Source organism: Pleurodeles waltl, chromosome 1_2 (assembly GCF_031143425.1).
Source record: "Pleurodeles waltl isolate 20211129_DDA chromosome 1_2, aPleWal1.hap1.20221129, whole genome shotgun sequence".
In the NCBI taxonomy this organism is placed as follows: domain Eukaryota; kingdom Metazoa; phylum Chordata; class Amphibia; order Caudata; family Salamandridae; genus Pleurodeles; species Pleurodeles waltl.
Genome location: NC_090437.1, coordinates 593485855 through 593510037, shown reverse-complemented (window position 1 = coordinate 593510037; position 24183 = coordinate 593485855). Strand labels below are relative to the sequence as shown.

Below are 24183 nucleotides of genomic sequence, written 5' to 3'. Positions count from 1 at the left end.
CTAGGTGTGCTCAATACTGAATACTTAAATCTTTGCCATAATGTTTTGTGGCTTAAATATATTATATTGTTTTAGCTGTAACAGAACGTTAAAAAATGAAGACACAACATTGTTCACTTTAACGCAAGTAGTCATTTTGTCACTGTATAAGAGTTCCAATGAGACTGAAATAAAAATTACTTGTAAATAGGAATAAGCATGCAAAAACCTTGGGCCAGATTTATACTTTAATATAATTGTATTTTGTAAGTTTGCACCGCTTTTGCATCAAAAAATGATGCAAATGTGGCGCTAAAAAAGTATAAATCGGGCCCTAATGTATTGGTAAACATTCTAGGATAGTGGGGATTGTAAGATATTTAATATGCATATTCTTTGTTAAGGTTGGTCTATTTACACACTCAGTTTATACCTGCAAGTTCAAAGGTGTTCATCAGCTCAAGGTAAGAATACATCTGGTTGTTATCCCCATCAAACATCTGCAGATCATCCTCCTTTGGAGTATCTTCGCCAAGAACCTTCATCAGTTCTGCGTAGGTTAAATGTCCACTTGCATCTTTGTCAGCACCATAGAAAAAGACCTGAAAGTCTAATGAAATTGGAATGTTATATAATATTAGCATTGCTATTTATTTCATCCTGAGACTCATAACTGACCAGCTTGTAAAATCGAGGAAGTGGAATAAGAAAATAGATTAGCACATTTCTTTTTGAGTACATTCTTTCATAAATTTGTAAACACTCTTTTTAAATTTGAGACTCATGAAAACTGCCTAGAAAACCTGAAAGGTTGGTGTTTATGAACAGAGTGCTTGAATCCATAGCACATATTTTCAAATGTTTCATGCAACTCTGTGCAGCAAAGAAATTGTCTGCACTATGTTGTGCAAGGATGACAGCACAGTGCAGATCTCCATCTACTAAGACTGACCTGCTCTTACTGTCATCTCCTGAGCTAGTGCTCAAACATGTTTGCCCTGCAAAATGCACAACCTTCTACTATGGTTCTGAGGTGAGTGTGTGCTGTCTAGCATAAGATTTGTACTGAAAAACGTTCATTCCAGTACAAAGTCCTATGCCTAGACAAGCTTAGAAAGATTGCACACTTCATTGAATGCATTTCTGTCTTGAGCATTGACACATTTCCCCTTGCTCATGCTTGCCTAAAGTAGACTTAGTAAATTAGGCTTTGCATCAAAACCTATGGAAATTTGCATTGATCTGCTCCAGTAACACCATCTTGACACAAAGCAGTGTAAAGCAGTTTTTGTAGTGAGAAGAGAGCCCCTTTCCAGCACAAAGGACCTTTTTGCACTGCATAGGATAGTAAATACCATTTTGTATCACTTCGTATTGCTTTGCACCAGCACAAAACCTTTGCAAATCTTGGCCTAAGGGCTAACCTTACCTAAATGCACTTATAGTCCCTAGACTTACTGTAGATCACCACCAACCTGGGAAACTGTCACTAAAGTAGACTATTGTTGAGTGATATGAAAACGTCTGGCCTTTAGCTGGTTGTGCAAATGTGAACCTGGAGGCATGCTGTTGTGCTGGAGGTGAGGTTTTGTATTGTACTGAAAAGCCAGGCCAGTGTGTATGCTAGCATGAACCAACTAATTCCTTAGGGTATAAATGTGTGACAGGTTTAGAACCTAGAAAGCCAGCCAATTGAACTGGTTGAATGCTAATGCTAACAAATGTGCGCTTGATCGCCATATTTTATTCAGAACTGCATTTTGACACTAGTCATGTTGACTGATAACGCTTCCTATTTAATAGAGTATAACGCATTAGAGAGAGGAGTGAGAAACACGTTTGCTGTTATTTTCTCCAAAAAAGGTGCAACACATAGGCCCTCATTATGACCCTGGCGGTGTTGCACCGCCAGGGCCAACGGGGGCGGGAGCACCGCCGACAGGCCGGCGGTGCTCCCTTGGGCATTCTGACCGCGGCGCTTTGGCCGCGGTCAGAAATGGAAAACCGGCGGTCTCCCGCCGGTTTTCCGTTGCCCATTTGAATCCCCCATGGCGGCGCAGCACGCCCGCCAGGAACAGGATGGCGGTAGGGGGTGTCGCGGGGCCCCTGCAGTGCCCATGCCAATGGCATGGGCACTGCAGGGGCGCCCGTAAGAGGGCCCGCTAGTATTTCACTGTCTGCATAGCAGACAGTGAAATACGCGACGGGTGCAGTAGCACCCGTCGCACCTTCCCACTCCGCCGGCTCGATTACGAGCCGGCTTCATGGTGGGAAGGTCGTTTTCCCCTGGGCTGGCGGGCGGCCTTTCGGCGGCCGCCCGCCAGCCCAGGGGAAAAGTCAAAATACCCGCCGCGGTCTTGCGACCGCGGTACGGTATTTTGACGGCGGGACTTTGGCGGGCGGCCTCCGCCGCCCGCCAAGGTCCGAATGAGGGCCATAGTTTCTTTTGAAGGCTTAGGAGATCTATCAGAGATGCCCCCCATAAACAGTGGGGAACACAACAGAGGCTTTTTCTGCATTTTCACTGTAACACAGAACAGTGAGGGATATTTGACTGCACGGCTATGGACAAAATACTCTGTCTTTCACCCAGTGGGTATAGTGGACAGTGTTGAGCTGTTTCAGGTACTTCATTCCGATATCAGCCTGGAAAGCATACAGTGAATTTTCTCTGCCCTTTCTCTTCCTAGCTAAAAATCCATCTTCCTTGACCAGCTACTATTAGTCAAAGTGAGAAAAAGATGCACATGCATGTGCTGGTTTCTTTGTGTTTCTTCTGACTAAGATGTTTGTGTCCCTTTACCTACCTTACTTCCACTGCTTCTCAAGCCTCCACCTCTAAAGCATGCACAGGCTCTGCAGTTTCCTGCCTCTAAGAAGAAACAACACAAAATGGAAGCTTGTCTTTGCTTTGAAACCACGTTCTAGTTCCACAAAAAGCACCAAAGCTTGTTTTCTCCTTAAGGAAATTAGGGCCATATGTACGAACACTTTTTCCCATAGACACAGAATGGGTAAAAACCTTTGCTACATCTGGCCCCTAGTCCTTTGAAAACAAATGCCAACTACAAGCACATAGTTGCAGCTATATAATTTAGTAACACATTCTTGCACCTCAAAGTGGATACACATGAAAATACTATGAAAATAAGTAGTTACTGCAAGCAGCTAACCAATGAATGAAATAATGGAGATGTTGTTCACCTCTTACATTGTATGCCATTAATTGTTATCAAAGTTGCCACAAGAGGAAAATACATGACATAACATTCCCCTCAAAATGGAAAACTGAAATATAGTCTCCTGTGCCCACATGGTTCACTAATATAATATGATATAGGCGTTATGGGAACCTTATGGACAATTGAAGGCTTGTCACTGGTTGCACATGTGGAGCAATCCTTGACTTTTATCTCTACCATAGAATCCATGTTAGGGAACCAATACTGTTCTTTCACGCATGACTTGACTAGGCTTCTGCCTAAATGCCCTTCATGGGCTAGGTCAATGATTCTGTCTCTTAATTTTGAAGGAGGTATTATTTTGTCATTTCTTAACACAAAGTTGTTATCTCATTTATTTCATATCTTATTTCCCAATATTCTTTGATACCGTCTTCTACTTCATATATCCTGCTTGACCAACCATTCTTAGCGTACCTTTTAATTTTGATTAATGATTCATCTTATGGATTAGCTGCATTCCAGTCCTCCTTAGTAGTGGCAGAAGAGTCTATCACCACAATGGGATACTCTGATGTCTCAAACTCTTCTTTTACATCTAAAGGGACTCCAGATAGGAAGTCAGCTGCTGTGTTTTGATTACCATGCACATACTCTATTTTGAAACAAACTTTCAAGTCCTAAAATCCATCTAGCAATTCTGGGAGTGCTGCTGAGTGAAGCCTTTGAAGAACATAAGTAAATTCGAGGTTTGTGGTCTGTGAGAATATCAAATTGTATGCCCCACAAAAAAACCTTGAAGTGTTTAACCTCCCAGAAGCAAGTTGCGGCTTCTCTTTCAACTGCTTAGTACTTTGATTCTGCTTTGCTCAGAGTCCTAGAAGCGAATGCTATAATGCTTTCTTTGCCAATTATGATTTGAGACAGAGTGGCACCTACGCCTCTATTGCTGACATCTGTCGTAAAGATAGTTTTGCAATTGTGATCACAATTGCAGAGGTATAGTGCTGATAAAATAGCATGTTCTACCTTTTCAAAAGAACTTTGATGGTCGTCAGACCATTTGTATGGCACATGGACCCATATTTATGGAAGGTTACCATGACCTTAGCGCCATTTATTTTGGCGCTAAAGTGGCACTAACCTAACTCCATATTTATACCTTGACACTAGACCCATTCAGCGTCAAAGTTTGGGAGTTAGCAACATTTTTAGGATGTGCCAACCCACCTTGCGCTAATGAGATGCAAGGTAGGCATTCCCATCCTAAAAATTACCCTAGCCCCCAGCGCCATAATTAACTCCTGATGCAGAAACAACGCACAACTGGGAGATGGGCCTAAATAATGGCGCTAAGCCTGTTTTGCGCCATTATTTAACACCTGGTCAGACCAGGTGTTAAAGTGCAGGTAATCCTATTTCCATGGCTAAACACCATGGAATGGGCACAAAGATGCCCACCCAAAGCCCCAGCAACACCACCACCCACACCACAGGGACACTACAGGAGGAGGGAGCCCATCCCAGGTAAGTTGCAGGAAAGTGTTTGTGTATGTGTATGGTGTGCCATTGGGGGCCCCTTACAGTGGGCTCCCTGCCTGGCACTGGGTATGTAGGGCTTGCCCAGGGGACACTGGTTCCTTGTGGTGGGAATTGGGTTATGGGTGAGGACTCATGTCTATACTTAGACAGAAGTCATTTTCTGGCTGCTTATGTGTAAAAAAATGACGCTAGTATGACTAGCGGCAGAAATGTTGCCACTAACCAGCCTAACGTCATTTCTGACCCACTATCGCCATTTCCGCTAACACCATCCCTCACTGACTAGCGTCTTTTTTTGAGACGCTAGCCATTCCTTAGCCCCATCGTGCATCATTTCATAAATATGCTGCACGTATGGTGTTAGGGAATGGTGTAAACAAATTACCCCTAACTCCGTTAGCGCAGTTGTGCACCATTTTTCATAAATATGGACCCTGATTTTTTAGTAAATCTCTTAAATTGTAAGTAAGTTCTGAAAAAGTCTTAACATATTTAGCCATGAATTCTGATCATTCTAAAAATGATTTAAGTTCTACTTTATTTGTTGGAGCACTTGCTTTCTTTATAGCTTCTAGTAAACAAAATTTGGGTTTGAAGCCATCTTTGGGAATGGTGTGCCCCAAATACTCAACTGCGCTCACGCCAATTTGGCACTTTTCTTATTTTAATGTTAGTCCCACCTCCTTGAACTTGTTAAATACCTCTCATGTTCTTCGTTTGAGCTTTGTATATCAGAATAGCGCCATGAAAGCAAAGTGTTTTAGGAATGCCCTTCAGAATGTGCTGCATAATGTTCTGAAATACTGCGGCAGCAGACGCCAATCCAAAAGGAATCCTGTTGAACATGAAGGAACCTATTTGAGTGGTAAATGCTGTGAGCCATTTAGACTCAGGATGCAATTCTACCTGATGGTAGGCCTTAGAAATATCAAGGACTGCGAAGCACGCTGCTTTCCCCATCGTGCTCAACATTAAGGCCCATACTTATACTTTTTTAGCGCTGCATTTGCGCCGCTTTTTGACGCAAAAGCGTCGCAAACTTACAAAATACAATTTCCTTGCTTTGGTTTTTCTTTGCAATTACGATGGAATTTAACCAATTCAAATTCTCAATGGGTTGAATACTTCCCATAGATTTAATCTGTTGATTTTTTTTTCTCATGGTTCTTTCATTAAGTGTGCTATTCGTTTGTTTTTATGTACTACGGGTTTGGAGTCTGGTTTTAATTTATTTTATGTTGTAAATTCTGTAATAAGCCCAAATTGTCATTGAAAACCTCAGGAAGCTCATTGTGAATTCAACTATCTGCACTTGACTGATCAATTACCATCACCTGTTTAGGGTTGTTAGGGTCCAACTTGATTCCTAGTTCTTTCTGGTGTTTCTAAGTCCATAGTTTGGATCCCTCTTTAACTACATATACTTTACCTATAGTGGAAAGGTTTTTGAATGCCATGCTACTTTTGAACATACCTTTGAGGGGAATGGGGTCTCTATTGTATCCTTTAGGTTTGATGTCAGGATTACACAATTTTATGTCAGCTATATTTGTCAAATTCAGAAATGTTTATTAATGTAAAAGGTGAGCAGGAGTCTGCAAAAACCTTGATTGGGTTACCATCGACATGTATTTTGCATTCTGGGTATGGTGTGATTTGTGGTTCTTCATCTTTTACTTGTAATATGATTTGCTTAACTGAGAGTGAGTTCTCTTCTAGCGTTTTTTTTATCTAGTTCTTTATCATTTCTACATGCATGTGCAAAGTGGCCCTTTTTATTACATTTCCGACAAGTAGGTGTTTTTGCTTGGCAAAAAGTAGAATTGGCTAGGTGATTGCTGCTACCACAGTGAACGCACTTTGACATGTTAACTTCTCTATCTGCTCCCTTACGTGGATTACTAGTGATTTTTATTTTGTATGCTTCCATATCTGATTTTTCCTCTCTAATTTCAGATATTTGTTTGAAGAAGGTTGTGATCTTATTTCTTTCAAGCATATAGCTGTAGGTTCAATTGATTTGGCTATCTCTATGGCCTCATGTAGATCTGGTTGTTTTTGTAATATTTTGTCTTGGATTCTTATGTTGTGAGTATACCTTACTAATTGGTCTCGAATTAGCGAATCATTTAGATCTCTGAAATTACACAAGGCACTCAAGCCTCTGGGAGCAACTACATAGTTTGTTACGCTTTCTTGCTTGCCCTGTGCATGGCAGCAAAATGTATGCCATTCTAACACAACATTTACCCTATCACCAAATTGAGCTTCTAATTTCAGGTAAGTAATTTTATATTCATCATATTCATTTTTTTACATCTTGAGGTATCACCAGTTCACTTAAGGACTCATACATTTTCCTCCTGTGTGATCCTAAGTTATGGAGCAGGATGTGTTGTTTTCATACCAAGTAAAACTTTTCTCCTCCTATAGCTATTAGGTAGGATTCAAATGTTTTCACCCGTTCTTTCCATGGAATGTTGAGTTCTCCTATTTCATTTAAAACCGGAACTTGCTGTGACATGCCTGCTGCAGCCATTGTGAATAAGATCTCACTAAATTATACATTCTGACACACTATAACTTTGCCAAACAATTCAGTAACCTTTGCACGAATTCTTGTCACCGAGGGCCTGATTTATGAAAAGTTAGCGCCGCCTTTGCATCATTTTTTGACGCAAAAGCAGTGCAAACTTACAAAACCTAATTATATTTTGTGAGTTTACAACACTTTTGCGTAAAATAATGAAGCAAAGGCAGCACTAACTTTTCATAAATCAGGCCCTGAGTGTTTTAGAAGGAGGGCATTAATGTTTAACCTCTGTATACCAAAGTCAGATTTCAACAAAATTATCACTTTAAATGGACTCACAAGTGTAACAATTACATTCAGATGTTTACATTTATGAAAACATAACAAAAATGCAAAACAAGAATCTGCATATAACCAATATACAAAAACTATACTTCAGTATCATCCAGTTATATTCTTCTGTGATAATTCTGTACATTTATTGAAATAATATGTGACCAGGTGTGCGCGATAGTCCCCCTGAAATGTAGGGCTCAGAAATGCAATTTGAAGGTGTGTGTATCACTGTCGTTGAGGGAAGCTCCCTATCGGTAACTTTTCTCCTTTGCCTAGAAGGAGGACTGCTTCTATCAGTAAACCTAGGTGGCGCTGTGATCCTGAAAGATGTCAAGGTGTGCGCATCACCGTAGAAATGCAATGCACTCTAGTTTTTTAGCAAAGATCTTCAGTGCAAAGGGGCTGAGCTCTCTGCACTTCCCACAGTTGTTCACCCTCAACGGTGATAGTTTTGGAAGACTCACTTTTTCGTCTGAGTCCCTCAGAGTCTGCCTTCAACAGCGAGTGTTGTGACAGGCTTATTCTTCAGCTGTGCCCATCAGTGCCAATCATGATGGTGGAAGAAAAGCCCACCGCCGTCTTGCTTCAAAAGAACCACACAGTGTGATTTTCCTGTGACACTGACAGGGCACTAAAATCAGCTGTGCCTGTCAGCGCTCCAGACAACACTACACTGCTACCTTCATGCAACACCACCAGCCACTTACACTTCTTCATGAAATTAAGTATATCCGGTGTAATTACTTTAATACAGTTATGCCTGTTGGCTCATAGCCCCACCATGCGATAATGAAGGCTTCACACGAAAGATCCGGTAAGTGAATTATGTACTAGGTGTGCCTGCCAGTTTTGTTAGCAATGTAATTTTATCTTTTCACTTATTCTGGCAGGCTGAGAAGAAATAGTGCACTTGTCAATGTTTTTCTTAGTGTTTACAGGCCATTTAGATTCAGTTGTGCCTGTCAGTGTGTAGACGGGGCACGTCTGTGCCTGTCGGAGCATAGACTCGTAACTGTTTACTTACATACCACTAGGCAAGACTTTGTGTAATAAATGTGCCTGTTTGCAATTGTTTAATAAACTGTTATTAATTATTTGCTATAAACGTAGCAGCAGATTTAACATACAGTGCTTATAGTTGCTCTTTAAATTTCAATATGTAGATTGCGCTGGAGAATTAGCACCGCATTGGGGTATTAAGTTGTGCTGCAAATCCTTTTCCTTGAGAACAATAGCTTATCCTTCATACAGGTTTCATGTCAATTAAACCAAGGTTTCCACCAGTCAGCCCAATGGAAAAGGTGTGGCAGCATTGCTGCCGGCTCATAACAAAGCCGGAGGCAATGCTGCTGCACTCAGGGGGCACCAGCACCCTTGAAATGTGCACTGTCTGCACAGCAGGCCCACTGCACTTGTTCCCCGCCATGAAAAGGCTAGTGGAGAACAAGGTTGTAGTCAGAACAGCGGTGCTGAGTTCAGTGCCGCCCTGGCTGATTACAACCAGCACCGCTGACAGCCCGTCGGGATCACTGATCCTGGTGGGGCCGGCAGTAGGTTGCCAGGTGTGCATTCCAACCTCATAATGTGGCGGTCAGTCAGCAGGAAGTTTCACAAACACAAACATGCACACATGTGCACACACACACACATACTCAGGGGTCATTCTGCCTGTGGCGGTCTTCGACCGCCTGGGCCGCGGTGGCCGTTGGACCTCCACAGACAAGGATGTCCGACCGCCCAATTATGACCGCGGTGGAGCCACCATGGTCCAACCACCGATGCTGCCAGGCTGCAGCTAGCCTGCAGTCTGGCGGTCCCAGCAGTTGTATTCCGTCAGGTTATGAGTCCCCATCCGCCAGCCTTTCCATGGTGGTTAACACCGCCATGGAAAGGCTGGCAGATTGTGGGCATCGATGGGCCCCCATGCACAGCCCCATCGCGCATTTCACTGCCCGAATTACCACCAGTCAAATGGGTGATGGGTGCTGTTGCACCTTACACACCACAACATTGCTACCGGCTCAATTACGAGCCGGCATCAATGTTGTGGTGAGTGTTCCGCTGGGCCAGCAGGCGAAAACGCTGCTTTCGCCCGCTGGCCCAGCGGAACACTCCTAATGTGGTAGGCAAAAGACCTCCAGTACATGGGCGGTCTTCTGCCTGCAGCGGCTTAGGCGCTCCTGTAAACCGAAGTCAGAATAACCCCCAGTCTCTGCTTTGAAAGTCCTAAAAAATATTGGTTATTTTACAAAATACTGTGTTTTCTTTCTTATCACTCCTACCAATCCACATTCCTCTCCCTTTCCACAGCCCCCAGTGCCCCTCTCATGCACCCTGCCTGTCATATAATGTATTTAAACATTAGATGCCAGGCTGATTGTCGGAAAATCTGCAGCTCTGCCACTCCCAATCTTACAGACCAAGCTATGCCCCTGTTTATTATCTATGTAGTATGAAAATAAATTGGGAAATTAAAGGCAATTTTGCTCCATGTGAGGTATTGGGATGCACCCTCAATTAATTTCACATAGGCCGAAGTATTAGTATACAGGGTTGAAATAAATGACAGGAGAATTTCATATATTGCCACCTCCTTAACTCACCCCCACTCTCTTGTCTTTCTTTATCGACCTGAAAAAAGGCTCAAGAGAAATCCAAAATGCTTCAGTCTGTTTCATTTATGTGGCAGGTACTGAGGAATAAAGACCTGGTTGATAGTTGGGATCTCAAAAAGAAATCCTCCCTGACGTGTTGAGGCATGGGTCTCCACCATCCAAGACAGCATGTCCTTCAAAATGACATTACAGTGGACCCTGAGGTCAATCTCAATAAGGCTGATTGGTTGATACAATAACATTTCCCTTGTTGGCCACTTTGTTGCAGAAGGGGATTCAGCAAGCCTAACAGAAAAGACCAGGGGGCTTAGCCATTAGCCATATTTGTATAAGTTTGGAAAAGGGAAGATGATTAGTCTGTTTATGTATCAGTAGGGGCAAGTATGCCAAGATGGCCAGAATCCAATGAGCACTGAGGGAGACCAAGCAATAGGTGAGCTACTGCATTCCAAATTAGCTGTAGTCAATTGGCCAAATAAGTTGGAATATCAAGATAGAGCATGTTACTTTAGGGCAGTTATCTGCCTGTGATTACCTAGATCAATGTAAACCAATGAGAGAAAGAAAATAATGGTAGATTGTTTCTAGGAATTCTCAGGAGCAAAAATTTCTGAAGATCTTGAAAATCTGTGGGCAAGATAAGGGCTTGCCAAAACAAATCCAAGGTTGTGAACAATATAACGGGAGTTGGTGAAGTACTCAGGATAGTAGACCGTCAGTAAGTTAACCAAAGAGTACAATGAAGATGTCTGTATTATTGGATAAGTTAATGTTTAACCTTTCAAACAGTCTGCCACAACAGTCGAAGATTTCTAGGTGGTGGTTTGGGCGTGCTCAGTACCATTCTCTAGCCTCTAAATAGTATATGTCTCACAAAGAAGACATAAGAAAGAATGAGGGAAGTAAATGAAATGGAATAATGATTGAAGAGAGCTGGACTTGGTGAAGAAATGCCTGGAACTCTAAAGTGAGTGGCCATTAAGAGTTTTAATGAAGGGCTTGAGAGCATCAGTAAAGAAAGTCTAATGTCCATTGTAAAGCCTTCAGCTCTAATCATAGTTAAGTTTGTAAAATGGATGGGTGGGAGTAGCATGTGATACTCTGCCAAACACTGATGACTAGCTTTGTAGGATCCAGGCAGCAACGCCACACTGATCTGTGACAGTTCTTGACCAATCAAGGATAGAGACTGGTAAACCCTCAGTGCTGTGCCTCCAGTTGAACCCTTGTTGAGGAGGGAAGAGAGTTGAGGGTTCCCTTTGTTTTTGGACGCACACAAGGCGGAGATATACCAAAGTCTACAAAAACTGCTGTTTCAGCCAAGTACTTTTTTAGTAATCCAAGAGTTTGTTCTTAGAGGTTAGAAACAGAGGCACATCTGAAAGCTCAATAGAAATATCTCTTATAAAAGGGAAAAGCATGTCTGCTGCTGGTGCTTGGGTTGAACTATACATTCATCCAGGGGAAAGCTCTGACTTACCCAACAGAACATTGGCCATGGTAGCTTCAAACTAGAAGAGGGTGAAATCAATAGGCATAGTGGGAATGATGAAAGAAGAAGAAACAGGTAGTGTAGGAAGAGTTGTTTTCATTGAAGTAGATGACAGAGGGGCTTGGCATGAGATTATTGTTGATGAAAAATCTGAGAAAGCCTTGCAGAGTGTGCTAGACGAAGTGATTGTGGATGTGTAATAAAAGGGTTTTGGAAACCCTTCTATTATGTTGAAGACTTCCCTGGTTGAGTTGATGTCTGAGTTAATCTGATCAGGGTAGAACCAGTCATGAGGCTGTTTAATTTCTTTTTGTAAATTGTAAAGGCAAAAGAATAGAGATTTTTTGCTGTGCAGAAATAGTCTGAGTGCCAAACCCACTCAAGCACTTTGCAAGCTCAATTGCCCAAACCATGGGTGGAAATACAAGTTTTAGCAGATGATATATTATTTAGGGCTTTGGTTACCCAAAGCTTATGGTTAGATATACTGGAATCTTGGTCAGGCCAAGTTGAAAAGTTGCTATATTAAAAAGAGCAGCAAAATTAGAATTGTTTAATTTCATCCAGCGATGCTTGGCAGAGAACCGTAAGATACCATGAAACTTAAAGTTGATGGAAAAAAAGGCTGAGTAGTCAGATTACACCAGGCTGCTGCTGTCGTCAGCTTTTGTTTGATAGATGAGAAAAAAAGGGCAACACATCCTTCTATATGGCAGCGGGTGACATCGCTGGGGAGGTCAGGTGCCTTCTACCACCCCTGTCAAGTAGCTGGCATCAGGGGTTGGATTAATTAATTTTTGTGCTGGTGTATGCATCACTGCACTAAAATGCATTATAGCTCCTCTGGAACTATTGTGAGGTGCTCAATGAGCTGCATAACAAAAGCAGTCAGCATGTCTCAGCTTTCTCTGATTGTGCTGCTGCTGACTGCCCAGCTCACTCCGCCGGGCTGTGAGTGGTGAGCATTAGTCACAAAGTGTGACAAGTTGTTACACAACAGTGAGTAATCATATGTGGATTCTCAAATTAATTCCTTGAACGGCCCCTCTGAGATGCGTGGTTATCCAGTGACATGTCAGAGTAAAAAAACATTTAAAAAAAACCCTGGATCCATCTCGACCCAGTCTCATTTAGATCTAGCGCCTGTTATTTTACCGCACCAGTGACCTCCCCTGCAAACAATGATTGGCTCACTGGTGATAGCAGGTCTTCGTATTTTTTGCAGGTGCTACACCTGGGAGACAGCGGGCATGCGCAACCTGTAGTTAGTAGTATCAGCCCGTGGTTGCAGGCTCAGGCATTGCCATGCTACTGGTAGTCCATGGTCTCTCTCTCTCTTCTTGTCAGTGAAGTCACCACCACCCTCTTCCTTGTAGGAGTCCTGGCAAATTAGGACAGGCTTTCGGTGCTGTTAAAGTATGTGCCATGCTTGCTGCTGCTCACCTGATAGGGCTACTGGGCTTTCCCTATACACCTGTGACCTGACGCCTGGCCAAAAATGTCCATTGCCCTGGGGGGATGGCTTGAGATAGCAGAACAAGCGGCTGCTTCGGGTGATGGCAAAAAACATCCTGTGACACACCACAGCACAACCACACAACCAGACAGCAATTGTGAGGATTGCACAAAGTGGTAAAAGTCCTGTCTGTGATGCCGGAGCCTGCCCGCCAGACAAATTCTGGGTAGTGGCCTGTGCAGCTGCTGCTTCTAGGGAAGGGACTGGAGTGCTGATGTACTGTCAGGCAGCGTGTCTTCTTTAACCCCGGGCACAATATAAATTAAACCTGCATAATTCTTGTAATTTGGGAATTTTGCAATACTGTTGTTATGCGAAATTCTCAAATTTAGGCAAATGGGAGAAGGGCCCAGGTAGGTGCTCTCTGCCACTCACGTTGGCCAGAACGATAAACTGGGCCTAAGACTGTAGGACAGCTGAATGAGAGGGTTAGCACGGCATGTGCTTGAAACTTGTCTTCCACCTGGGGAGAACAGGACCTGGAACCCTGTTTCAATAGCCCTTCACCAGGGGATATTTATACCTGCATATGTTATATTGCAGTAGTTGTTTCTGAGAGCATTAAAGTACTTTCTTTTCATCAAAGACGAACACTGGGTTGTACTATCAATTATTGCAATGCTGGGTAATTGTTGAGTCTTGAGAAGCCTGTGACTGCCCTCCGTCATTACAACTGAGAGTGAAGAGCTTGAAGCATTGTCTGTGGCCCATGCAGCAGAGACATAGTAGTAGATGGCTCCAGGACACCAGCAGCAAAAACAACCAGACCTCACGGCTGTGAGACCTAGCAGCCCGTTTGTCCTGTGGGCCCCGAATGGGGTCCTACAGTGTAAGTTCAGGGCATTAGTTTCAGTCAACTAGCAGTTTCAGTCAACTAGCAGTGTATTCATTAATGCTAGATGATGGAGGCAAAAGTAGACTTTCTAGGGAAGTTAGTTTGTGTCAAGAAAACAAAAAAAGAGTACTATAGGTTCTCCAACCAGGGGAAATTGGTGAATTATATGCAGAATGTCTGCCCAGGTGACAGCCATGAACCCTTAGCACAGTCATCCTACAAATGGATTTGAAGCTCACGCAACTCAATGTCAATTTAAGACCATACATCAGGTTGAAAGGGGAAGGGAAAGAGAAGGCGAAAAAGAGAGACACTGATGGAGGAGGAGTGCCACAGAGATAACAAAAGTAAGTGAGACAGAGCGAGAGAGAGAAATGGATAGAGAAAGAGTGGGAGAAGGCAGGAGAGAGTGCTCTTTGTTGGGCTTATTTGGTATATTCCCATCTTTGGGAGGGATTGCCAACATTTCTGCAGATTTTTTACTTCAGTTACTCAATGCTGGATCATTTATAATGGTGATGGCACCAACGGCATGTTGCATTTCTACTCCCTAAAGTCTTAAAGAGCTGTACTCGGCCAAGCTGTCAAGTGGACTGCAGAGTGTCTTAGAGATTGGAGGTCTTCGCGGTCTGTGAAAAGATGAACTCATTGTTCAGAGGAACTCAGTAAGCGATTAGGCAGAGTGGGACCCCACTAAACTTACACCCCACCTGCTTTACTCTTGCAACGAGAGGTGAGTACCAACTATTGTACTTCACTATGTACAATGGACGTCAAGTTGAACGTTAAACATATGCACGTGGTGCTCAGCAGTACTTTTTACAAATTCAGAGTTATTTGCACTTGGAGGGTGAAGTTAGACCAGAAGTGACATTTATTCTGAATGTACAACCAAGCCTGTCATTCACAGGGCGCCGCTTTAATCTTGCAAAAAGATTTACTCACACGTTTGATGAAAGTACATCTTTTCTCGGATGGTAAGGGAACATTCCAGGGTGAGAATAGCTGGGAAAGATTGGGAATACATGCAAACGTCCTTGTGTGTGGATATTCAAGCTAATGTACTGCTCATTCCCAACTTGGAAGTAGTCAGAGATATATTGTGTCAATGGCAAGAAAGGTTCAAAGTACAACTAAATTGTGTAAGACAAGTTCACGTGTGTAACTATAAATTATGTCCACGGATATCTGCTGAAAGACCTTTGCATTCACACATAGAGGAATTCACACCAATATTTCTCTGGGGTGAGATTGGCATCCAGTGACTTATTTTGTCAGGCTGCACTTTGTCCTCACTGTTCCCTGTCATCTTCATAGCAATACACCCAGTGCTTAATTTGTAAATAAACAGGTGCCGAGGCTCAAGGCTCTCCTCTGAAACACGCGGTTGCTGCAATTAAATGTGTGAACACGGAATACCGAGGCAGAGTAACCTTGAAGACATCTCGGGCTTCTTTAATCTAGTTACAGACACACACTGTCCCTCCAGCTCACTCTCGCAGCTTTCTGCCCTCTAACTTTGTGACGTTTTTTCACTTTTCTCTTCCTCCGTCTTTCACATATGTGTATTTTGCAACAAGAGCTCGCAGCGAAAGCTTGACGCAGAAGAATAAGCCCCGGCCCGCACAAATAAGTGCCGGTGCTCAGCACCGGAAACAACAAGCACAAATTAAGCACTGAATACACCCTGAAAAAAGTGTCAGTAAAATTCTAAGTGCTCACCTGCACGGTTCTTAATGAACGGAATTTTTATTTTGTGCTGCGCTTCAGCTGTCTTCTGAGGATTTGATGACCCAAATATGGTCACACTTTCTTTGCGGGACGCCTCTTCCGCTGCATGAAAAGAAGTCAAAGTTGATATAAAAGACAGAACTAGACAAAAGCACTTTAAACACTCTGAAGATGTCAAGAAGCAAGGTGCGGGTGGGACAGTCTTAAAAATAAGCAAGAAAATGTTTATTTAATAACCTACTTTTGTTTAGACATTTGTCTTCTTTATGGACATTTTGTATACCTCAAAATGTGTTTTTGGCACAATTCTTACATTTTAGAGATAGTGAGTTGAAAGACAAAATATTACACAACTAATTATGCTCAATGTTAGACTTTTCATCCTTGGCGTGGTCTCCCTTAACTTTTTGCCTCTGTTCCCCAGGTTGTTGATGAGTGCTGGACTCTGATTTTACTGTTTTTGTTACTCTGAGCACTTTACCACTGCTAACCATACAAAATGTGTATGTGATTGGTTTATCCATGATTGGCTTATTTGATTTATTAGTAAGTCCCTAGTACAGTGCACTAAAGGTGCCCAGGGCCTGTAAATCAAATGGTACTCGTGGGCCTGCAGCACTGGTTGTGCCACCCACATAAGTAGCTCTGTAATCATGTCTCAGACCTGCCACTGCAGTGTCTGTGTATGCAGTTTTAACTGTAAATAAATTCGACTTGGCAAGTGTACCCACTTGCCAGGCCTAAACCTTCCCTTTTCTTACATGTAAGACACTCCTAGGGTAGGCCCTAGGTAGCCCCAAGGGCAGGGTGCAGTGTATGGTTAAGGTAGGACATATAGTAATGTGTTTTATATGTCCTGACAGTGAAATATTGCTATTGTTTTTCACTGTTGCAAGGCCTGTCCCTCTCATAGGTTAACATGGGGGCTACCTTTAAATCTGATTAAAGTGTGGATTCCCTTTGGGAGCGGATGGACATGTGTAGTTTGGGGTCTCTGAGCTCACAATTTAAAAATACATCTTTTAGTAAAGTTGATTTTAAGATTGTGTGTTTGAAAATGCCACTTTTAGAAAGTGAGCATTTTCCTTCTTATACCATTTCTGTGACTCTGCCTGTTTGTGGATTCCCTGTCTGGGTCAGTTTTACAGTTGGGCTGGTTGCACCTCACACTAGACAGTGACACAAAGGGAGCTGGGGTGTAGCCTGCATATCCTGATGAGCCATCTGTGCTAGGAGGGAGGGGAGGAGTGGTCATTCACACCTGACGCCGCTCGAAGTGCGCAGATTCAACGTTTCGCACAGACGCTGCGATCCCCGACTTCACGCATCGGCTTGTTTTCACTCTTCACCAAAGGTACTGTACTTGGGGGTCTACGCGACTCCGTGTCCGGCGCCGCTGGTGTCTGCTTGTTGGGAACGACTCTCTCACGACACCGTGTTAACACCTCATCGAAGCATTTTTGTTTCTAAGCGCTATTTTTTAGTTTAATCTTTAAAAATTGATAACTTGACTTGTGTATGGTGAATTTTTGTCGTTTTGGTCTTGTTTTGTTTTGTCTTGTTTTGTTTAGATAAATATTTCCTATATTTCTAAACCTGTGTTGTGTCATTTTGTAGTGTTTTCATTAAGTTACTGTGTGTGTTGGTACAAATACTTTACACCTAGCACTCTGAAGTTAAGCCTACTGCTCTGCCAAGCTACCAAGAGGGTAAGCAGGGGTTAGCTGAGGGTGATTCTCTTTTACCCTGACTAGAGTGAGGGTCCTTGCTTGAACAGGGGGTAACCTGACTGTCAATCAAATACCCCATTTCTAACACTCAAGTAAAAAAACAAAATCACACAAGAGTGTATAAAATGACCAGCAATCAGTTGGAAGCACCTCTCCACCAGTCAGAGTAACACTCCACTCATGGGTAACTTTTACTGCAAATAAAAGCTCCTGTCTGTGAAGGGCTCGTGGATATTGGATACCTGAAGTGTGGAGAAATCACCTCGTCACTAAGGAATAATAAATACATTCACTAATAATCACCACAACCACCTATTTAGAGGCATGGTTATCACAAATTTTCTATATTTCTCAATTAAATTTTTCCATAATTAAGATGCATATTTTGCAAGTATTCTTGGTGGTAAATTTTTGCAGTTTTGCCATTAATTTGTTTTTTTATGATTGATTTATTTTTTAATTTTTAATTTTAATTTTGTTATTTTTATTCTTTTCTTTTGAGCGGGACAGTGTCTTAGTACCACTCTCTTAGTACATTCCAAAGGAAGGAAACCTAAAACATTCTTTCAAGTCTCACCATACATCTTAGTTTTCCACTAAAATACCTTTATCTCGCTAACAACTATGAATAAACATTACACAATTGTATCATCTTTGTCTGAAAACAGAAAGGCATTGGACTTTCCACATCTAGATCCCTTAGTATCTACCATGTCTAATGTAGGATTGTGCAAAACAGAACCCCCCCATACTGTGAACATGCACTAGTATACAGAGTATGATCCGTCAGAACCTATAAGTACTGCACAACAAAGACGACTGAAATGTGTAATAAATTCATCCAAATACAGTTGCAACACAATTACATACAACAGAACCCTCACATATATATGCTATTGGACTGGTGCATTCAAACAATCTGTATATCATGTTATGGGGAGTGAGAAGCTGTGACACAATGCCTCCCAAATGGTCTACACTACATCACATAGTGGATGGTTATCCTATCCGCTTCGAACTCTGAACCCTAAAGGTGACAGACTGTGAAACCTAGAAATCTCTTTGATTTTGTAGTTGGATCCTCACCCACAGGTACCACCTGTGACATGCTTCATAACTGGATCGTCATTCACTACACCTAGTGTGAGTGGGTGGGCTCAATGCAGTTTGTAAGAGGAGCACTTCCTAAACAGGGATTATAATAGTTAAAATTGCCTGCAGGTTCCACTATATGTGTCTTTAATGTGAGTATCTTTGGCAAGGTTAAAAACAGAAATAAAAATAGTGTCACTGGGTATAGTGACCCAAACAACAAGATTGGGTCGACATGTTTCAGCCCCATATATAAATAGAACCAGAGCACTACAAAAATCCATTGATGGTCTGCTACACAAAGCAGACCCAATTAATTAATGAAAAGATGACTGATCTAATTGATAAAGATGACTGTTCCAATAACCAATTGTATTTCCAACATCGGAAGACAATCATTGTATTTCCAATCACAAGAAGACAGCTGACACGTGTTTCGTCTTAGATGACTTTTTCAAGGCTAAAGTGTGGTCACAATTGTGCACTACCGTAAAGTATTGTGGACCCAAAGTTATACGAGGATCCACCAAATGTATATAGGAACCTCTGAAGAACAGGTTCAAGTGGAATCCCAGTAACAGTGAAAATAATGCCCTTATGCATGTCCTTATGCGCAAAGCCGCGGGTCACGTATCAATGTAAGGACCATCAATGGACGTTTGTAGTGCTCTGGGTGTGTTTATATATTTCTGATATGTGAGATTTTTCTTACATATGTTCTTCACTATCTAGAAGCACAGTGTCTATAACCCATCGAACTCACCCTACATTTGTTTTGGTTTGCTTTTTACATATCCTGCATAGGGAAGAGCAGTGATAACTTCAATACCACTGCTACCTATTTCTTTCCCTTATGTTTCAACCCCACTAAGCGCCAATGAGGGTAAACAGGCTTTCTTCAGGACGTTGTAAATTAATCCTTACTGTTAGAAATGGGGTCTTTGGTTGGCAGTCTGGTTACTCTCTGTCCAAGCAAGGACCCTCACTCTAGTCAGGGTAAGTCACACACAATCAAAATTATCCTGTGCCCACCCTCTGGTAGCTTGGCACTGAGCAGTCAGGCTTAACTTAGAAGGCAATGTGTAAAGTATTTGTGCAATAAATCATAAAATAACACCATATAGCACCACAAAAATACACCACATAGTGTTTAGAAAAATATATAATATTTATCTGGATATTTGTAGGTCAAAACAATCAAAGATGCAATAAGTAAATGTAGAGATATCACTGAAAAGTGATATTAAGGCGGTCATTCTGACCCTGGCGGTCAAAGACCGCCAGGGCGGAGGACCGCGGGAGCACCGCCGACAGGCCGGCGGTGCTCCAATGGGGATTCCGACCGCGGCGGTAAAGCCGCGGTCGGACCGGCAACACTGGCGGGCTCCCGCCAGTGTACCGCCGCCCCATTGAATCCTCCAAGGCGGCGCAGCTTGCTGCGCCGCCGAGGGGATTCCGACCCCCCCTACCGCCATCCAGATCCCGGCGGTCCGACTGCCGGGATCCGGATGGCGGTAGGGGGGGTCGCGGGGCCCCTGGGGGCCCCTGCAGTGCCCATGCCACTGGCATGGGCATTGCAGGGGCCCCCGTAAGAGGGCCCCTAAATGTATTTCACTGTCTGCTGCGCAGACAGTGAAATACGCGACGGGTGCAACTGCACCCGTCGCACAGCTTCCACTCCGTCGGCTCGATTCCGAGCCGGCTTCATCGTGGAAGCCTCTTTCCCGCTGGGCTGGCGGGCGGCCTGAAGGCGACCGCCCGCCAGCCCAGTGGGAAAGTCAGAATTACCGCCGCGGTCTTTCGACCGCGGAACGGTAACCTGACGGCGGGACCTAAGTGTCTTAAGTCTTTTAAAAGCAAACAAAGGCCCTCATTCTGACCTTGGCGGGCGGCGGAGGCCGCCCGCCAAAGTCCCGCCGTCAGGTTACCGTTCCGCGGTCGAAAGACCGCGGCGGTAATTCTGACTTTCCCGCTGGGCTGGCGGGCGGTCGCCTTCAGGCCGCCCGCCAGCCCAGCGGGAAAGAGGCTTCCACGATGAAGCCGGCTCGGAATCGAGCCGGCGGAGTGGAAGCTGTGCGACGGGTGCAGTTGCACCCGTCGCGTATTTCACTGTCTGCGCAGCAGACAGTGAAATACATTTAGGGGCCCTCTTACGGGGGCCCCTGCAATGCCCATGCCAGTGGCATGGGCCCTGCAGGGGCCCCCAGGGGCCCCGCGACCCCCCCTACCGCCATCCGGATCCCGGCGGTCGGACCGCCGGGATCTGGATGGCGGTAGGGGGGGTCGGAATCCCCTCGGCGGCGCAGCAAGCTGCGCCGCCTTGGAGGATTCAATGGGGCGGCGGTACACTGGCGGGAGCCCGCCAGTGGTGCCGGTCCGACCGCGGCTTTACCGCCGCGGTCGGAATCCCCATTGGAGCACCGCCGGCCTGTCGGCGGTGCTCCCGCGGTCCTCCGCCCTGGCGGTCTTTGACCGCCAGGGTCAGAATGACCGCCAAAGTCTCTTTCAAGCACCAAGTACCTGGTTCACGTGAAACACCTCCGCAAAGGGACCCAGAGGAAGAGAAGCATGGAAACAAAGGGGTGTGCGTCGATTTCTCAGGCTGCACACGGGGATGCATTGTTTTGTTTCCATGCAGGGATGGCTGTGTGTCGATTTCCAGCGCTCGGTCATGGATCCTCTTCGGGTTGCGTGGAATCCTGGGCTTGCGGAGCAAAATCACAAGCGCTGTAATGTTCCGGTGGGTGTTGCGTGGAAGTTTCTTCCACATGGCAGGCGCTGCGTCAATTTCCCTTCTGGAAGTTGGTCTGCGTCGTCCCAGGTCGGTTGTGCGTTGATCCGGTGGGCTGTGCGCCAAAATTCCAGTCGCAACGCAGGAGCCCGGTCGATCTTCTCCTTGCAAAGTCACACTGCTTCATTTCGGTTTGGCGTGCAGTGACTTTCTTTCCGCAGGGCAGGCTATGCGTCGGTTTTAGCAAGCTGTGCGAGAATTTTTGCCGCACAAGGGGTCAAGTTGAAAGAGAGAACTCTTTTTGGTCCTGAGACTTCAGGGAACAGGAGGCAAGCTTTAGCCAAGCCCTTGGAGAGCACTTCTTCAACACAGCCAGAGAGCAGCCGGGCAGTAGGGCAACAGCAAGGCAGCAGTCCTTTGCAGAAAGCAGCCAGGTGAGTCCTTTGGGCAGCCAGGCAGTTCTTCTTGGCAGGATGCAGGTTCTTGTTCTAGTTATCTTCTCCGGGAAGTGTCTGAGTTGGAAGGGGGAGAGGCCCTGTTTATATACCCAAATGTGCCTTTGAAGTGGGGGAGACTTCAAAGAGTGGCTTAGAGGTGCACCAGGCCCCCTTTCAGTTTAATCCTGTCTGCCAGGGTCCCAGTAGGGGGTGTGGCAGTCCTTTGTGTGAGAGCAGGCCCTCCACTCTCCCAGCCCATGAAGACCCATTCAAAATGCAGATGTATGCAAGTGAAGCTGAGTATCCCTTGTTTGGGGTGTGTCTGAGTGAATGCACAAGGAGCTGTCAACTAATCCTAGCCAGACGTGGATTGTAAGGCACAGAAAGATTTAAGTGCAGAGAAATGCTCACTTTCTAAAAGTGGCATTTCTAAAATAGTAATATTAAATCCAACTTCACCAGTCAGCAGGATTTTATATCACCATTCTGGCCATACTAAATATGACCTTCCTACACCTTTCAGGTCAGCAGCTATCACTACCACTGCCCCAATGTTAGCCTATGAAGGGAGCAGGCCTCACAGCAGTGTAAAAATGAATTTAAGAGTTTTACACTACCAGGACATGTAAACTACATGGGTACATGTCCTGACTTTTGCCTACACAGCACCCTGCCCTATGGGTTACCTAGGGGATACCTTAGGGGTGTCTTATATGTAGTAAAAGGGGAGTTTTTAGGCTTGGCAAGTACTTTTAAATGCCAAGTCGAATTGGCAGTGAAACTGCACACACAGGCCTTGCAATGGCAGGCCCTGGGCACATATAGTGCATTCTACTAGGGACTTAGAAGTAAATTAAATAGTCCAATTGGGTATGATCCAATGTTACCATGTTTAAAGGCAGAGAGCATATGCACTTTAGCACTGGTTAGCAGTGGCAGAGTGCGCAGAGTCTAAAAACCAGCAAAATCAGTGTCCAAAAAGTGGAGGGAGGCAGGCAAAAAGTTAGGGGTGACCACCCTAAGGCTGTCAGGTCTAACATTTACTATGGTGTGGTATGATTTACCACTTATCGACTACTCTAATAGTGCACCACTATCACACAGATGAGCATACATACGAGTACAAACCAAATTCCAGGAGATTTACCTATATTTGTCTGGAATGAAAGAAGAAGTTCACTTATCATTCTTCACTTGCCTAAATCAAGAACAATGCAAGTTAAGTGACTTGCAAGTTAAGTAACTTGCAATTTTCTTTCAGCCTACACTCTGGCACTGAATCCACATACCTTTTAGAGATAAAGCCAAAACCTCTGTTCTGATATTCCTTGAAATTAGAACATTCATCTGGTGGTGACATTTTTAACAATGAACACCAGCTCGACTGACTAGTTTTGCAAGTTTTAAACAATTTCTTGGTTTATGTCCTTTCTTGGAGACCACAACCACCTTTGCATTGCGGAAAAGGAGGAGAATAGAAATGCACCATGTATACTAAAACATGGCAGACTACTGCTCTCTCCCAGCACTGGCGTACTGTGTACTGCCTAGTACTAGTGCGGGGACACTTGAAGGAATAACTTCTTGCACAAACGTAATACTAAGAGGAAATATCCTCTTTCTTTGCATGAAGCAGAATACTTAAACCATAGAGAGAGAAAGTAACAAGGAGAAATTAAGGTTTTTCTTATGCCTTTCTGTAGAAGGTGCACCATTTTGGCACAATCCCAAATTTACTTCCTTTAGTAAAGCTAGCAGTCCTTCAAATTCCATAGGTGGATGCACAGGAATGTCAATGCTTCACCCATGGAATGCCTACCACAATGAAAAAACCTGCTGTGTTGTGTTACATTTCTTTACAAAGTCCCCAAAGATGGTGCAAACAGCCCCTTGTGTGGCTTTGTAAATCCTAGCTAAGGTCTTGCATTGACTTGCAACATTTTGCATCATGAAAGGACAATGCAAGTCCTTAGTAAATTTGCCCCCAACTGTCTGCTGTCCTGCTTGCAACTACTCCCATTTCAATGCTCAACTCTCTTTGGAGCCTTCTAACATTTAAATAGCTCATTTTGCTGAGAGCCTTAATGGGCATGGTGTCAACTATCACATGTACATTTAGAATTCTGAGATGCTTCTGATATTGGTGGGCCCCTGAAATCTAGGTAGTGCCTTGTTCTCTCTGTTGTCCTGTTAACCAATCTATTATGCTCATGTTGTATGTGATGGTTTGCACCGAACACCCTATCCATCTGGCACAATCATCATCCCTTTCATAACAACAGCCATAGGGGTTTTCACCCTGTTCCAGTGACCATGATCACTTTCTACTTCAAGAACAGTGCCCCGAAGGCCCCTAATGATCTTCACAATACCATATCCCTGTAGTGGAAAACTGATGTTAGAACCAACTAAATTTCTATCACAGTACACAA

General features: G+C 44.0%; 1 protein-coding gene across 2 annotated transcripts in view; it reads right to left on the bottom strand.

Moving 5' to 3' along the window:
• The window catches only part of LOC138301712 (uncharacterized), a 326933-nt gene that overhangs the window by 851 nt on the left and 301899 nt on the right, over positions 1-24183 (bottom strand). For both annotated transcript variants that reach the window (XM_069242229.1, XM_069242227.1), the window contains exons 8-9: positions 15753-15863; positions 413-589 (exon numbers count right to left, since the gene is read on the bottom strand). In XM_069242229.1, coding sequence (XP_069098330.1) covers positions 413-589; positions 15753-15863 — 288 coding nt within the window. The remainder of the gene's footprint in view (positions 1-412; positions 590-15752; positions 15864-24183) is intronic.